The 17,005-nt window shown below is 40.2% G+C and overlaps 1 protein-coding gene across 3 annotated transcripts in view; it reads right to left on the bottom strand.

The window, feature by feature from the left end:
* ACBD6 (acyl-CoA binding domain containing 6) overlaps positions 1-14,291 on the bottom strand; it is a 214,957-nt gene extending 200,666 nt beyond the window's left edge. The window contains exons 1-3 of one of the 3 annotated variants that reach the window (XR_013449867.1): positions 13,690-14,289; positions 6,619-6,683; positions 3,699-3,795 (exon numbers count right to left, since the gene is read on the bottom strand). Coding sequence is in view for 2 of the 3 variants with exons in the window: in XM_078078106.1 (XP_077934232.1) it covers positions 3,699-3,795; positions 6,619-6,683; positions 13,690-13,911 (384 nt within the window). In the remaining variant the exon portion in view is untranslated. Of the gene's footprint in view, positions 1-3,698; positions 3,796-6,618; positions 6,684-13,689 lie in introns of all 3 variants that reach the window. The other 2 variants (XM_078078106.1, XM_078078105.1) reach the window with 2 other exon arrangements.
* Positions 14,292-17,005: the final 2,714 nt, after the last annotated feature.

Below are 17,005 nucleotides of genomic sequence, written 5' to 3'. Positions count from 1 at the left end.
AACTTACCCTCTTCCCCCTGGCAAAAAACCAAATAAGGCAAAAGAATTACCTTGATTAGATATTCAACCGCACATTCTTGAGATAAGATGAAACATAACAGAAAACACAGTCAAGGGTTTACATTTTAAGGTATTATTCATTTTATACTTCACTTTATACTCCATGGAGCTTTGATTGAAACAGTTAACTACCTTTACTTGAATTTTTTATACATATACACACCCATAAGTTTAGATGGATGCTATACATATGTTCTATATATACACAAATGTATATGTGTGTAAATACGTGTAAATATAAAATGCTAGATGTAGAAAAGAGAGCAGAGAGATTAAGAGTGGGGCTCTGAACTCCTATACAGATAAGTCCATTTCCCAGCACCATCATTTATTAGCTGGCTAATCTTGGGCAAGATATAAACCACTCTATGCCTGAATTTCCTCATTTTTAAAATGCAGACAGTAATAGTTTCTTTTTTTTTTTTTTTAAGATTTTATTTATTTATTTATTTGGCAGAGACACAGCGAGAGAGGGAACACAAGCAGGGGGAGTGGGAGAGGGAGAAGCAGGCTTCCTGCTGAGCAGAGAGCCCAACGCCCGATGTGGGGCTCGATCCCAGGACCCTGGGATCATGACCTGAGCCGAAGGCAGACACTTAACGACTGGGCCACCCAGGTGCCCTGACAATAATAGTTTCTAATCTAATTAAGATTCTGGTGGGGGCGCTTGGCTGGCACAGTCAGTAGGGCATGCAGCTCTTGATTTTGGGGTCATGAGTTGAGCCCCACATTGGCTGTAGAGATTACTTAAAAATAAAAAAAAACCTTAAGAGTCTTGTAAGGATTTCAAAGGATAACACATGTAAAGAGCTTAGCACATTCAGCAATAAGAGTTATTATTTCACTGGTTTCAGACACTAGTATCAAAAGAAAATGATTCTCTAACCTAAAAGATAATAAATGAAACATCAAATGTCTTGAGATTGCAGTTACGAACTACTTCATACCAGTCAGAAAGAAAGGGAACAAAAGCTGAGTCAAAGGGGACCAGATCAGAATGTTTAAATTAAACAAAAATGTAAACAAAACATAAAATTCCTCTTTACAACTGGATTACAGATGTCAAAACATTTTGGGAACAATGTATTAAAGAATGATCTTCGATTTTTTTTTTTAAGAGAAAGAGAGAGAGCAAATGCATGTGGAGACGGGGTGGGGGGAAGCAGAGGGAGAGAGAATCTTAAGCAGGCTCCACGCCCAGCACGGAGCCCCACAGGGGTCTTGATCTCACGACCCTGAGAGAATGATCTTTATTTGAAAGTGCCTTTGATTCTGCTTAGTTTACTCAAATTTATGTTCAATAGGTGAAATTTACATACTTTTAAAAAGCATCCTTACTGCCTATTTAAATTTCCATAAGGAAGAACTACCTAACCACATGGACTCTGCAACCATTTTTAAGAGTTATAGTTAACAAGGGCGCCTGGGTGGCTCAGTCAGTTGAGCATCCACTCTTGGTTTTAGCTCAGGTCATGATCTCACGGGTTGGTTGTGAGATCGAGCCCCAAATTGGGCTCCAGGCTCCGCAGGGAGTCTGCTTGAAGATCCTCTCCTCTGCCCCTCCCCTCACTCCTGCACATGAGCACGTTCTCTCTCTAGAATAAATAAATCTTTAAAAAAAAAGAGTGCTAGTTAGAATTTTATTTAGTAATTAAGGTATTGAAGGTAAGAAATAATAAATTCTGTCATTTATCAGAACTTATAAACTCAAACGCCTACATAGGCCAGGCATCAGAGACAGTCACGTAAAATCAATAGGGAAGAACTAAGACCACAGAGACTGAAAAGTACTCACCAAAACGCATTCAAACTCAAGTTTTGTTTTGTTTTTTAAACACTATGGCATATGTGTTCAGGCTGAGTTCAGCTCAGAGGGACACCTGTTTTCACCACTTAATTTACAAAGTCCTTAGGACCTCTATGATACACATTTGTATGCAAACTTGATGTTTCATAAAAGATACTAACAAAATGGAATATTTCTGAAAATATTCATGCACATCAAAACATCAGGAAAAGTTCCAATGACTTCAAAAAGGCAGTTATATCTTTAAAGATACCCTAAGCTGGTTATCTCTCCCTCTTTGTATTCACAATTAAGATATACTTTTGTACGTCATAATATATAATCTTTAAGGTACCTTACAACTCTGAATTTTAAGATTCCATGATTATTGAACAAAATTCCTTCAAACTGGTAAAACACGTGTACCAATGAAATAATTATTACCAAAAAATCTGGAAGTTGCTATATTCATTCATCACTGAAATGTTTGGCCTAAACATTTTTAATGAAAAGTAATACTCAATTTGCATTTTCAACATGGTACTGATGTCTTCATCCCACTAAAACACCTGTCACCAATGTTTCAAAAAAATTTTTGAAATAAACTACCAACCCCCACCTTTATTAAAGTCTTTCTAGATGTTCTCCAGTAAGTATACCAGAAAAAGAGGGTACATTTAAGTGAACAATACCCAATACCTCCAAGGTCCAAAGTAATCTCTCTTTCCACTGGATTCCCTAGCACTTGCATTACTACTATATTTTCTGTATTTTATCTTCACTAATATACTTTAAATTATGTAATGGCAGAAAGCATATCTTATTCATATTTTATCCACATCAAAAAGCATTTTGTACTTGCACAGAAGTGCTCATTAAAAAAAAAAAATCTAAAAGAAACCTGCCATTTCTCAAGATAATGATGATCTCACATTAAACTCTTTCAAATTCTGAAATGAACTGAGTTTTTACAAAATTGAAATTATTATTATGCTTTTAAAAATTCTCTACAATTCCAGGGCACCTGGGCGGCTTAGTCAGTTAAGCAACTCTTGGTTTCAGCCCAGGTCATGCTCTCAGGGTCATGAGATCGAGCCCCACATCAGGCTCTGTGATTAGTGTCGAGTCTGCTGGGGACTCTCTCTCTCTCTCCTTCTGCCCCTCCCCCCTGCTTGCTTGCTGTCTCTCTCAAATAAGTAAATTTTTAAAAATCTTTTTAAAAAAATTCTCGGGGCGCCTGGGTGGCTCAGTTGGTTAAGCGACTGCCTTCGGCTCAGGTCATGATCCTGGAGTCTCGGGATCGAGTCCCACATCAGGCTCCCTGCTCAACAGGGAGTCTGCTTCTCCCTCTGACCCTCCTCCCTCTCATGCTCTCTGTCTCTCATTGTCTCTCTCACAAATAAATAAAATCTTAAAAAAAAAAAAAAAAAAATTCTCTACAATTCAGAGAAGTTCTCAGTATCAGTAACTGGTTAATATTCAAGCAATAGTACTTTGAGGTAGATATAATATTACAATAACTCTATAATCTAAGAAAATAAAACTTTTAAGAATGTTACTTAAGGGGCACCTGGGTGGCTCAGTCACCTCAGCTTTCGGCTCAGGTCATGATCTCAGGGTCCTGGAATCCAGCCCTGTGTCCAGCTCCCTGCTCAGCAGGGAGTCTACTTCTCCCTCTCCCTCAGCCCCTTCCCACCCTCCACCCGCCCCACTCATGCTCTCTTTCTCTCTCAAATAAATAAAATCTTAAAAAAAAAAGAATGCTACTTAGCTTAGGCTTGGTTTTAAACCTTTACTTGAGAGGAAGATGATATGTTTTTGCAAAGTATTATTTACAATCATCAAATCTTACCTGAGGATTCCAACCTGGATCTAATTTCTTAACTACTGCGATATACTCCTGCATTGCTTGATTGGGGCTTGAATCACCAAGTGCTTTCCATGCTTCCCTACAGTAAAGAATATCCAAAATGATCTATCATTATCTATGGAAGTAACACAAATGACACATTCCTTTTTAGTATTAAAAAATTGGCACGCACATTTTAAGGATGTGACATATAGATAGAAGCCATAGATGAGTAGCTCTCTTTTTGCATTCACAATGGTGTCTACCAACACACACCTTACACCCCACCACCTAAGGAGCCTTTTTAGACATTTTTTTTTCCTAATCACCCTCCCCCATTAAATTTTATAACACAGATATATTGCATATCGAATGAATTTTAAAACCATAAACAACTGTAATATCCAAGATTTTATAACTCCCCAAAACCCACCTTTCATCCCTATTGAGAATGTATGATCTACAGACCAATAAAAGTAGTTTCCACCTTATACAGCATTTTGGTAACATGGGAATAATCATCACACAAAACAATATTCCCTGGGAAAATGTTTTGAACTTCGTATTTAAGCTGTGAGAAATACACCTTCCCCTTTTGCTGTTATCTCAGCTATAAGCTGCTGGTAGTGGATCCTGATGCAAGGACTTCAAAAAGTGAGGGGTGGTAAGGACAGAGGTAAGAATTTTAATGAGTAAAAAGGTAGGGACCACTTGCAGTATAAATATCAAGAGTAATATTTTAGTCCTGTGCCCCCTTCTGAGTCATCCTTTTCTTCTTTTTCCTATAAGCTGCCAAGACAGGCTCCTTCTTGGTCTTGCCCTGCCAATTCTTACTACTTCCACCCAGGAAGTAGATCCACTGATTCACTGTAAAACACAATTCAGTGCCACAGTTTTTTCACTACCTTCCTGCTCCCACAATGAATATAACATCTTTCTGAGGTTTTCCAAATTTATTTTCCTGACCCTGTTGAGAGTTACCTGTATACATCCCAACACTCTACCCCTAAGTATATCAGCATATATCAAACAGGAAACTTAACATTAATATTATATAAACATAGACTACCTTCAGATTTCCATGATTTCCCAATAATGTCCTTTATAGATTTCTTCTCCCAGACTAGGAGCCAATCAAGATTCACACATAGCACTGAGTTTTGTCTATCTTTAGCCTTTTAATTATCTTCCACGATATTGATATTTTTTAAGAGTCCAAACCAGTTGTTTTATAAAATCTCTCTCAATTTGGGTTTGGCTGATTGTTTCCTCACCTACATGGTATTCTTGCCAAAAATGAATAATCATGATTAGAATCAGGTTTTGGCAAAAGCAATATATAGGTGACATGTCCTTCACAATGTATCACATTAGGGGCACATGACATCAGTTTGTCCCCCCCATCATCACAGATAAGATTAAGGACTTCGTAGAAGCAGTATCTCCTGTTGTCTTCCTTGTAATTAAAAAGTAAACTGAGGGTCAGATTGTGTAAATGCTCCTCAGTAGTTTTTCATCTAATGGTTTCAGCATCCATTGATGATTCTTTTTTTTTTTTTTTTTTTTTTTGAGAGAGAGAGAGAGCACAAGAGAGGGGAGTGGGAGAGGGAGAAGCAGACTCCCTGCCGAGCAGGGAGCCCGATGTGGGACTCGATCCCGGGACTCCAGGATCATGACCTGAGCCGAAGGCAGTCGCTTAACCAACTGAGCCACCCAGGCGCCCTCCATTGATGATTCTTGCCTGAATTATTACAGTGGTTGTAAAATCAAAACTTCTCAAAATTGCTAAAAACAATGAAAAACCAGGCAAGCATAGGGGAAAAAAATAATGCTGAAGTTATGAAATTTCAAAAATTAAAAAAACTCACAATAAAAGTTGCATCAGGTATTCGCCACAACAGTAATAAAGTGTCAGAGAACTATTTGTTATCATCAGCAAAGAAAGCTTCTGCTAGAACGGAAATCAAAGCACTGCTTCCTTCACTGAGAATGCCCTACACACACAAAGTCAGCAGAACTAAACATGGGCCTAATGACATAACTGATTTACATTCAAGTTCAAGCTTTGCATGACTTTACAGCCGGGTAACAAACAGTTCGCAGACAGGCAACCTGTCAAGGGACCACATTTTGAGTAGCACTGCTCTAGAATGTAAAGTTAGAATCCATTTTTAGCACTCTTCTCTCTTCAACCATATTTCATTTTTTTTAAACCCTACCCTTTATACTTTTAATTCCAGGGTTGATGCTTCCAAAGTTCTTCCTCCTATAACTAAGGGTCCCTATTGTATGCAATTTCTTTTTTCACTTAGACAAGGTAAGAGTAAATAAGACCTCATATGATAAGGAGGAACCTCTGGGAATTAGAAGTAAAAAAATCTTACAGATTCAGGAAAGAAGTGGACTCAGTATCTATTTTCCCCCCTTTCTTCCCAACCGGTTCTTATAAGCACTTCACTGTGGTGTGGGTGGGGCAAGGTACAGAAGAGCGCTAGAGATAAGAAGATAAAATTGGGGCAGGGGAGAATAAAAATGGGGACTTATCCTGTTCTTCTCCCTTCCCATCTTCCTGTCCATTCGAAGATTCCTACACAGGGCAGAAGAGGTGATCCGTTAGGGGCTGTATGACAGGATAGGAAAATCTCAAGCAATAGCTCTGACCATCACTCTAAGAAGCTACCTGTATATAAGGAATGTGTGTCTGTCGTGAACTATGTGTATACCAACATCATGGCATGAGAATCCTTTAGGAGACTTAGCTAAAAGCGGATTCTTTTAATCTCTCTCCCAATTGCCTGTTGTTAGCACAGTCTACAGCAGAGAGATTAATATAAAAATAATTCTTTAATCTGCTCACTACTTTCTAATTCCTAAACACCTAAACCATTTCCAACAACCTCATTAGATTCCAAGAATTTCTTACCATTTTTGCTTTCCTTCAAAATCAAAGAAGCTTGGTTTAGGAGTATTACAATTTCCAACTTTGACCTAATTGAAGGGAGGGAAAAAAATAAAGAACTTATTTTTCAAAGAAATGCCAGAGAAACTTTTTATTTTCAAATTTATTATGTATACTCAGTAACTATAGCTTAGAAAATATTTGCATCTATATAGAACAAAATTTAACATTCTTTGTAAAAGCAAGCAAAAAAACAAATTTTAAAATACAGGCTGCTTTGGTTTACTGCATAAAACCACTGTTGTCTAATACTGTGATACATAAAAAAATATGAGTGACAAACACTTGCATTCCTAAACTAGTAGACAAATTATATATACAAGGCAAATTATAAATATAGATTATGTGATCCTTATTACCATTTATCATATAGAATTTTTAAATGTGCAATAAACAAGCTGTGAAGTACAGTTTATCAGAATTCACAATATTGTTTATTTATGCTGATTCTCATTACACTATCGGCATTTTATCTCTCCCAAATTCCAGGATAAAGAATACCATTTGTAAAGTATCCTATTATGAAACTAATTGATACAAACATGGATGCTGACAGCCTTGCAAAAAACTTTCAAGGGTTTTCCAGCAACAATATAAATTCTATCTACTCCACAATAAGCTCGTCTTGTTTGTGGCCAATACTTATTTGTAATCCTCAAATAACATTTGTAGTGAAAATATACGTTATTTCCACTGTGAATAAACATAAATGACATTCACACAAGTGCAGAATTCACTATACAGCCCTTATTCCCACTGCCAAAAGTAATCTCCTTCTGACGAACTCACAGCATTTACTCCACATACTTCTGACAGCAGCATTTTCCACTTTTACCTGGTGTTAGAAAGTTTTGGGTAAAGTCTCATCTTTCTATCAGAACACAGTCTCCAGGAAACCATTCTTTTTTTTTTTTTTTTTAAATTTAAATTTTTTTTATTTAAATTTTTTTATTGTTATGTTAATCCCCATACATTACATCATTAGTTTTAGATATAGTGTTCCATGATTCATTGTTTGTGCATAACACCCAGTGCTCCATGCAGAACGTGCCCTCCTCAATACCCATCACCAGGCTAACCCATCCTCCCAACCCCCTCCCCTCTAGAACCCTCAGTTTGTTTTTCAGAGTCCATCGTCTCTCATGGTTCTCCAGGAAACCATTCTTAACTCACTCACTGCACCTTATATGGTGCCTTACCTATGGTAGTAAAAAATGTTTGTTGAATGGAATGAATATGTCAGGCATGTGTTCAACCAAATACCTATTTTTTCCTAATACCACAATCCAACCCCCATCTACTTCTCAGAGACCTTCTCGTCATCTACTATTACTTTTATACACTTGAATTTTACTAAAATCAAACTGACGGTCTACTCACTAACCAGACTGATCTACTCACTGCTTTAAGGATTTTTATTCTGAGTTTCGCTCCTGTTACTGCCCTCGCCTAAAATGCCTTCTCCTCTTCCGTCAGCTTTTCACACCTTTCAGTCCCACTCAAGATTCAGATTATAAGAACCCTTTCAGTCTACAATGATCTTATCCATCTCTGAATTCATAACAAGTATCATCTCCATCATCTGCTTAGCAATTAATCACATGGCCCTCTGATGAGTATTAAAATGTCCACTTACACAGGAGCAGCCCTATTATAAGGGGACAGAAGGAAGAAACAGTGAGAGAGCAGAAACAGTGAGAGAGCATTTCTTGATCACCACAAACCAAAAGCTTCATATATGTAATGGCAAATGAGCCATACAACAATCCTGTTAGGTTTGCCATTACAAACTCATTTTATAAATGAGTACAGAGACTCTGGGGAGGGATGCAGAGTTCACACATTAGCAAATCCTGAATTAGTAGTCAGGATGTGAATTTAGGACTATTTGACTCCAAAGTCCAATATTCCTTTTCTATAGCACTCTGTTTTACATGCCACATCAAATCTAGGCATCTCCAAATCACTTCAACTACTGGATTGTTAGAAACATGAGAGAAACTATGACACATCATAAAAACAGCAGTCATTACTATTTTTGTTTTTTATCCAGACACCAGCCAGTGGTAGAAACAAATACCAATATCTATCTATTCTCCATTTCTCCCACAGTAATAGAAGTCTCAGCCAGACACACGTGTGGTCATCCAGCTAAATATTACATATACCGTGCAACTTCGGCCCAGGTAGAGAGGACTGGATGTGTGAGAAAGTGATATAAACATCTTCCTTGAAAAGAAAGGAGGGCTTGTCCTTCCCTTTCCCTGAGCCCTGGCTAGAACATGCATGTAAGTGATGGTGAGCCATCTCTGGCCATGGAAAGAGGATCTGAGAGGAACAGTTCTCAAAATTTTTGGTCTCATGATCCCTTTACACTCTTAAAAAATGAGGACCCCAAGAAGCTTTGTTTATGTGGGTTATATCTATCAATATTTACCATATTAAAAATTAAAAGATTGTAAAAATGTGTATTAACTAATTTAAAAATAATAAACTCATTAAGTTAACATATTTAAATAACAAAATTTTATGAAAAATAACTGTATATTCTAAAGCACAAAAAACTTAGTGAGAAAAGTGACAGTGTTGTACATTTTGCACATCTCTTTAATGTCTGCCTTAATAGAAGGCAGTTGTATTCTCATATCTACTTATCTATTCAATATACTGCAATATGTTGCTTGGGTTGAGGTATATAAAGAAAAAGCTCACACAGATACACTGTTGCAAAAGAAAGAAGTATTTTAGTAGCCTTTTCAGATAATTGTGGATATTTTTTTCTTTGATACCACACCAAAACTCAACAAGTGGCAGTTTCTTCAAGATTGGATGCAATGTGGATTCTGATGGCGTATCAATGAATTTTTCCTTCTGCTACAATTAAAATCCATTGGTCTGACTTGCACTTTGAATGGATCTTTTACTCACACATAATTTGTAACATTCCATGCAATATTTGGAAAATATGGTTCACTGAGTTATGCATTCCTTCCAAATGCTGACACATTATACAAGAGCAGAAGTTACAATCATTAGAATCACCATTAATCTCATCAAAAAAGTTAAGTATCAGGAAGCTGTCAAGTTCATGTGACAGACACAGATTTTCCAAACCTCTAATTTTCATTTGAAGGCTCAAATGTGACCACTGGCAACAAACACTGTCAGCTGTTTTCCTTAAAGTGACAGGCTCACTTCATTCACTTTGAAGAAACCATCTGCCAAATACTCAAATTTGAATAAGCAGAGTTAATCTGTGAGTTGTTTTATTAAGGAAAAATGATGTTTCATGAAAAATGTGGATAGCTCAGCTTGCAACTCAAAAACTACACAAGTGCTTTTCCTCGAAATGGCCAACATAATTCAGTGTGCAGAACTGCCCTGCATGTACTCCCCATTTCATCACACACAATATTAAAAAGGGAACACAAGCAGGGGGAGTGGGAGAGGGAGAAGCAGGCTTCCCAGGACCCTGGGATCATGACCTGAGCCGAAGGCAGACGCTTAACGACTGAGCCACCCAGGCGCCCCTATCAAAGACATTTTTAAGTGAAATTGGCCTTTTTTTTTTTTTTTTTTACTCTGAGTACATGGTGGTAAAATATATGACTACTAGTACAATTTGCTGTCACTGCCTTGATTCATGCTGATGCGTCAGCAGTTTTATCAAAGAGAAAAAAGGCAAATAATGTCTTAGTATTATTAGGAAAATAGTTTTGTATCTTATAGATCTACTGAGAAAGTCTCAGGGATTCTCAGGGTCTCTAGACCATAATTTGAGAACTGCTGCCTTGGGGGAATGGCTGAACTACAGAACAGAAAAAGACTAATCCCCCAGATGATCTCATGAAGCAGAATTACCGTACCAGCCCTAGGTTGCCTACCTCCAGACCATTATGTGTGATGAAAATAAAAGCTCAGCAGCTGACCCTATAGTCTAACTGACACATAAGCTTTTGCATTCCCAAATTCAAACAATAGTTCTGGATCAGAAAAGACTGGGTAAATAAAACTACGGGATTTTAGGACATGATGAGCAACAGTTTCCAAATCATTGAATAATGAATCATTAGCTATAGAGCAGAGTTATAAAATGTGCCATTTTAACAAAACACCTAAACTCTGTTCTGATATATGTATGATAAAACAATGTTTTAACAAAGGGGGCTAATGGCAAATGCCAGTGAATCATGTGTGGCCAGGTTAAAGTAGGAGAACATGCTGGGTATCCTCACTGTGCTGGTGCTGAAGGCTCTGGTGAAATGAAGCTAACAGGGGTTTGAAATTTTCACTGTCCTAGAGTTTTCACAGGTGTCAATTAGTTATCTTTTGCTGGGAAAGTGTAGGCTAATGCAGAGGACCAAAAAACTGTTCATTGGTGTGATCTTTTTGAAACCTCACTAAAAGATGATTCTGGAGGCACAGGCTTATCTGAGATTAAAAGAGCTACGATGTTAGGTAAGTTTAGGGTTCTGAAAAGAAGGTTCACAGCTCAGCTTATTTCTGTTATCTTCCTGGGGACAACTTTATTTCATTCGGCCTCCAAAATGCAGTGCTACTCTGAATACAAAATGTAATTGTTTCATGAGAAATCCTGGTCCATGCATCAATTATATTGGAATTTCAACTTTATTATGCTATCAAAGATGCTATTTTTTTTTTAATTTTATTTATTTGACAGAAAGAGAGAGAGAGAGAGAACACACAAGCAGGGGGAGCTCTGGCAGAGGGAGAAGGAGAAGCGATGCAGGGCTCGATCCCAGGACCCTGGGACCACGACCTGAGCCAAAGGCAGACACTTAACGACTGAGCCACCCAGGTGCCCTATTTTATTTTTAACAGAATTCTGAAATAGTGTTAAAAATAGCATCTTTGGGGGCACCTGGGTGGCTCAGTTGGCTAAGCATCTGCCTTCGGATCAGGTCATGGTCCCAGGGTCCTGGGATTGAGGCCCGCATCGGGCTCCTTGCTCTGCAGAGAGCCTGCTTCTCCCTCTCCCACTCCCCTTGCTTGTGTTCCCTCTCTCGCTGGGTCTCTGTCAAATAAATAAATAAAATCTTTAAAAAAATAATAATAAAATAAAATATTTAGGAGGGCCTGGGTGTCTCAGTCAGTTAAGTATCTGACTCGATTTCAGCTCAGGTTATGATCTCGGGGTCACGAGATAGAGCCCCGCCTCAGGCTCCACACTGGGCATAGAGCCTGCTTAGGATTCTCTCTCCCTCTCAAAAAAAAAAAAAAAGAAAAAATTTAGAAGAGATTGATGAAAATTGTTCCAATGTCATATCTAAGTAAGCATAATCTTATTCTCTAATAACAAAGAATTTTATTTCCGGATACAGAATATTTCTAAACACCTTAACATCAAGTTCTTGAAAGGGTGAGGGACACACCTCTTCCAGAAGATCTGGATGAAGTGAGGATACATGAGACAGAATGGTTACCAGTTGACAGGTGACTATAGTTCACTGATAACTCAGAAATCAGGTATTAATAATGATGACACTAAAACCAGTAAATAAAGTTATGTCCTAGAAAGAAAAAGAATGTTCTCTAGGGAATTTGGAGAAAAGCAGTCTTATGCTGCCCAGAGAATTACTGGTCAGATATGTTAAAGGTCCTAGCACAATGTTCAATAAACTCTTCTTGTTTAATAATTGAAAGTCTGATTTTAATGTTATTGGGACAGGATAAATAACCAAAGAGAAAAAAGATATCCAGAACTTCTGCAAGAAAGCAAATTCCAAGGCCAATTCAGGGGCAATTTTCATTCAACACTGTAATTTATACCATATGTATCCACAGCTACGTCTCTCAAGTCACTTTAACCCGTATTCGTAACTGAAATTCATCAGTCTTCAAAAGAAGATTCATCTCTATTCAGTATATTCAGTTGAAGAATACAGAGGGACCCTACAACTATTTTTTTTCCTTAAAAGAATACAGGAGGAAATAGATACCAAGAAGCAAAAGAAAGGTTAAAATTTTTTAGTAAAATAAAATGGGCTATTCCCCAGAACGTCATTGCTTCCAGTGTTCCAAAGAGCTGGAGTTTTCCTAAAATGTTATTTAACTTTTGTTAGCAATTTTTCCCGTGTTTAAATCTAGACTCCTCAAGTAACTTTCTAAGTCTCTGGAAGGCAAATACCATGATGCTTCTTCTTCTACGCACTCCCTGCAGGCATAACACCCAAGTGTTTTGCATATAAAAGATGTTATACGAGTATTGGTTGATTATGATAAAGCAATTATTTCTCCTTCTGGTACCTCTGACTCTTTGAATGATAAATCAAACATGTCTTATAGGACATTACGATTTTTATTTCCAGGTAAAGTTCAGAGCCTTAGTCAGGAGCTACAATCTAGTTCTAGTTCTGACTGATCTGTCTGTATGACCCTAGGCAAGTTATCTACTCTCTTTGGGCTTCCCTTTCCTTTCCAGCAAAAGAAGGGGATTATTTCACCTGGTGTTTACTAGCTCTAAAATGTTTATAATTATATCTAAAAATCAGAAGCCCATTCAGCCAAAACATAAGTCTAATATATTTAGGATTTTAAAAATACAATAACAAAAGTATAATACTTTATTTTGTATTGCATCACCCTTTTATTACAATCATATAATTTTCTTGGAGCTCACAATTTTTTTTTTAACATTACTTCCATGTGACCATAATACTTCCATAATTACCTCCATATGACCCTTCAGCAAGAGTGAATGATCAATCTTATTTTATCATCCTCATTTTGTAAAGGTTCTGAAGCTGGTAAAAGCATTAAGTGCAAGGTCACTGTGCAAGTCAGAGAAGACATGGACAACTGTCATTCGGTGTCCAGCCAAATATCACTCCCAGGAGAGCAGACAGGCCCTCTCCATATTCAGAAGGATGCTAATCCTTAGTGGATGATTATACATACACACACGCAAACTTCATTACACCTAGCCATCAACCAAGCACGTTTACTATTAGATTTTGGAGGACAGAGAAGGCCTCTGGTCGCTCTCCCGCATCCACCCCTTCCCCAGGACTTTACCTGCTTGTACCTGGCATACAGGTACAAGAGCTGCTCCCTGCTGGCCACTTGAACCAGGCCTTGGAGGTGCGCTGCAGCCTTCTCAAAGAGCTCGGTCAGGCTCCCGGACGCCTCGGTCTCGGGGCTCTGGAGGGATTCCACATCACCGGAGTCGTCCCCCGAGCTCAGCTCTCCGCCGCTGTCGCCCGTCGTGGCCCCCGCGGGCAGGAATGGCGAGGCCATGTGTCCTCGCTCGGTCCGTCCCTCTGTGTCCGCTCAGTGCTCCTCGGAGCGGGTGTAACGCCGGCTCGGGGGCCTGGCCCACCAGCCTCGGTCCTGAGCCCGACCTCGAGTCGGACCCAAGCTCACTCACTCCGCGCTGCCTCACGTAACTCTGCCTCCCTCCCACTTCTCTCCCGGTGTGCAGGGCGGGCTCCGCTACTCTTCGGCGGCTCGCCCCGGCCGACCCGGTCTCCTCCGCCTGCCTCTGGCTAACAGAGCGCCCGGGCTCGACCCGGGTCCCTCCACCGGCGAGGGGGTCTCGGGGAGGCGCAGCTTAGAGTTCCGGAAAGGAGGGCGGCAGGCGGCACGGGCGGGCGGGGCGGGACGGGGCGGGGGCGGCGTGCACGCGGGGCGGGGCGGGGCGGCGTGCGCGCCTGAGCACGCGTCCGTGCACGCGCGCGGGGTGAGGCGCGGCGGCGGGCTCTGCGCTGGGCGGGCAAGCGTGGGCGGCCGTAGGCGGGGCGCCCTCCCCTAAGGGAAGTCGTGGGGCCGCGCTAGGGAGATGCTGCTCGGAGAAACTGTCCTCACTCGTTGGGATGTCCATTCATCGTTTCGCTGAAATTATTAGTCCCGAAGTCTGGAAATTGTTCTCGGAATAGGCCTTCGGGGCGGGGAAGGAGGCCGTCTATTTGTAGTGTAGCGATAGGAGCGGAGTCGCGGGAAACACCGAGCTGAGGATGAAGGTTCCGCCTGAGCCCCCTCCGCGGATGCTGTGTCCCGAGCGCCCCCAGACTGGCCTCGGATCCCTGCACGCGCATCTGCTGCTTGAGAGCTTGGCTTTAACTTGAATAATGGGTGAAAATTTGGGAGGTGGGGCCTTCACCGCCCAAGCGTGTGATTGGTGGAGCCGCTCGTCTCCCTGTCTCGCTTTGCTCGCCTGCGGAACCCCCCCTCCACGTCTCAGGGCTGTGCGGGGACGCCCCCGTGCCCCCCGCCGGTAGCACGAGTCTCCTCTGACAGGGCCTTTGCCGTTGTGTTTTGAAGACACTAAAGTGAAACCAAAAAGTACGATACAGTTCTGCCCTAAAGGAACTTACACAAAACTACACAGAAACTAACATGATTGTTACAATTAATTTTCACTTAGCGGTTATTATGTCCCAAGTGTTGTAAAACAAAAACACAAACACTATGTTCATTTAGTACTCGAAGCAATGTAATAAGCACCATCAGATTGGTACAAAAAAAGTGTTCTAAGAGCGGTTACTGACCGTGTGGGGTTAGACCTCATACAGGTGGACAGGGAGAAGGGTAGGTAGACAGGGGAGAGAAGAAAGGGGAGAAGTGTGAAAACTTGGGTCAGGATTCAACAAACATTTCTTGAGATTCTAGAATGTTCTGGGGTTCTGGGATCGAGCCCCGCCTTGGGCTCCCTGCTCAGCGTGCTCAGCAGGGAGCCTGCTTCCCCACCACCGCCACCACCCTGCTTGTGCTTTCTCTATCTCCCTTTCTCTCTCAAATAAGTAAACAAAATCTTTTTTAAAAATTATACTTTTCCAGGGGCGCCTGGGTGGCTCAGTGGCTAAGCGTCTGCCTCCGACTCAGGTCATGATTCCAGGGTCCTGGAATCGAGCCCCACATCGGGCTCCCTGCTCCGTGGGAAGCCTGCTTCTCCCTCTCCCTCTCCCCCTGCTTGTGTTCCTTCCCTCCCTGTGTCTCTCTCTGTCAAATAAATAAATAAAATCTTAAAAAAAAAATTATACTTTTCTGTATGTACACTATATGTGGATGAAAAGAAAAAATAACACATAAAAAAAACAAGAAGAGCCCCTGACATTCCGAAGCTGGCCTGGCACTCACAGCTAAGCCATATTATTGTCCTATTAGATAGAAATAATCTCGTGAAATCCTAACCTCGGACAAGGTCATTGCAAAAGCGTGATAAAATAAGGCAAAGCACTTCATGAATTTGTCTAAACACAGACCAAAACAAGATCACTCTGTCCCACAAAATACCAAACACCCTTTTTCTTGGCCAAAATGAATGGTTACTTCTTCTTTAGAAATTACAGCTTTATTCTCATATTAGTCTTCTCTCCCTGTAGATAAGATTTATTGAGATGCCCAATCATGGAATTGCCCTGGCTTTCTGACAGCATCCAATTGAGAAGAGATCCCTGCTACCTCAGACTCTCCCTCAAGCACCAACCAAAGCCCAAATCCTGTAACAGGTTCTTTCTGAACGCCTTCTTACAAGGCAGCCCATAGTTCCCTGTGGTATGTATTTTTCCTTGCTGCAACAAGAAATAAATACAACTGGGTTTACTACAGCTGACTTCCTGGAGGTCTCCAGCTGAAGGGTGTTGATACTTGAGAAGGTTTGATTTCTTGAAGATTCTATTAAAACTCCAAAACTATCAGGATCTGGCGACTTTCAGGGAATAAATCTTTTACAATTGGTGTTTCCCTTCAAACATTTCTTGGGAACTGTAGGGAACTGAATATGTTTTTCTGAATCTCAAGAAAAAATCAGCCAAGAAATCAGGAAGACAGAAAATATTATAATTAGAATGAAAGTATAACAATCAGTGTTAAAGATTAACAACGAATATGGAGAGGTTACTGATTCAAAGGGATCCACTGACAAGTCAAAAGCAATACCAGGAATGCTAACAACTGGAGTGCAAAGTGAGCCAGGGAAGGAGCAGTCGGGAGAAAAGTTGTCAAGAGCTAATCAGTCTTGCTGGCTGGTAGTTGCCTTGTGTACATGTGTTCATGGCCCCACCTGCTGCTAATGGTGAATCATTCTTGCAAATAAAATAAATAGTAATAAGATTATATGCATAGTACACTTTACACAAATTCGACGAGTGATGTTCTGAGAAATAAGTTTTGGAAGCAGCGTAAGTCCTTAAACTGGCAATTTCAGTGATTCTAAGTAGTACTGCTAACTTTGCTAAGAGATCTGAAGGTTATGAGAATACTACCCAACAATGTTTGCTGGTATTTTCTAGTGTTTATATTCTAGTGTTACAGTCCTTTGTAAGTACTTTAAGAAAAAGAAGTGCAAAGAGAAGATTGTAATATACTGCAACATGACATCCTGAACTGACCT

The sequence above is a fragment of the Halichoerus grypus genome, chromosome 7 (genome assembly GCF_964656455.1).
Source record: "Halichoerus grypus chromosome 7, mHalGry1.hap1.1, whole genome shotgun sequence".
Taxonomy (NCBI): Eukaryota; Metazoa; Chordata; class Mammalia; order Carnivora; family Phocidae; genus Halichoerus; species Halichoerus grypus.
The sequence above is the reverse complement of the archived record's forward strand: the minus strand, read 5'-3'. Positions and strand labels throughout refer to the sequence as shown.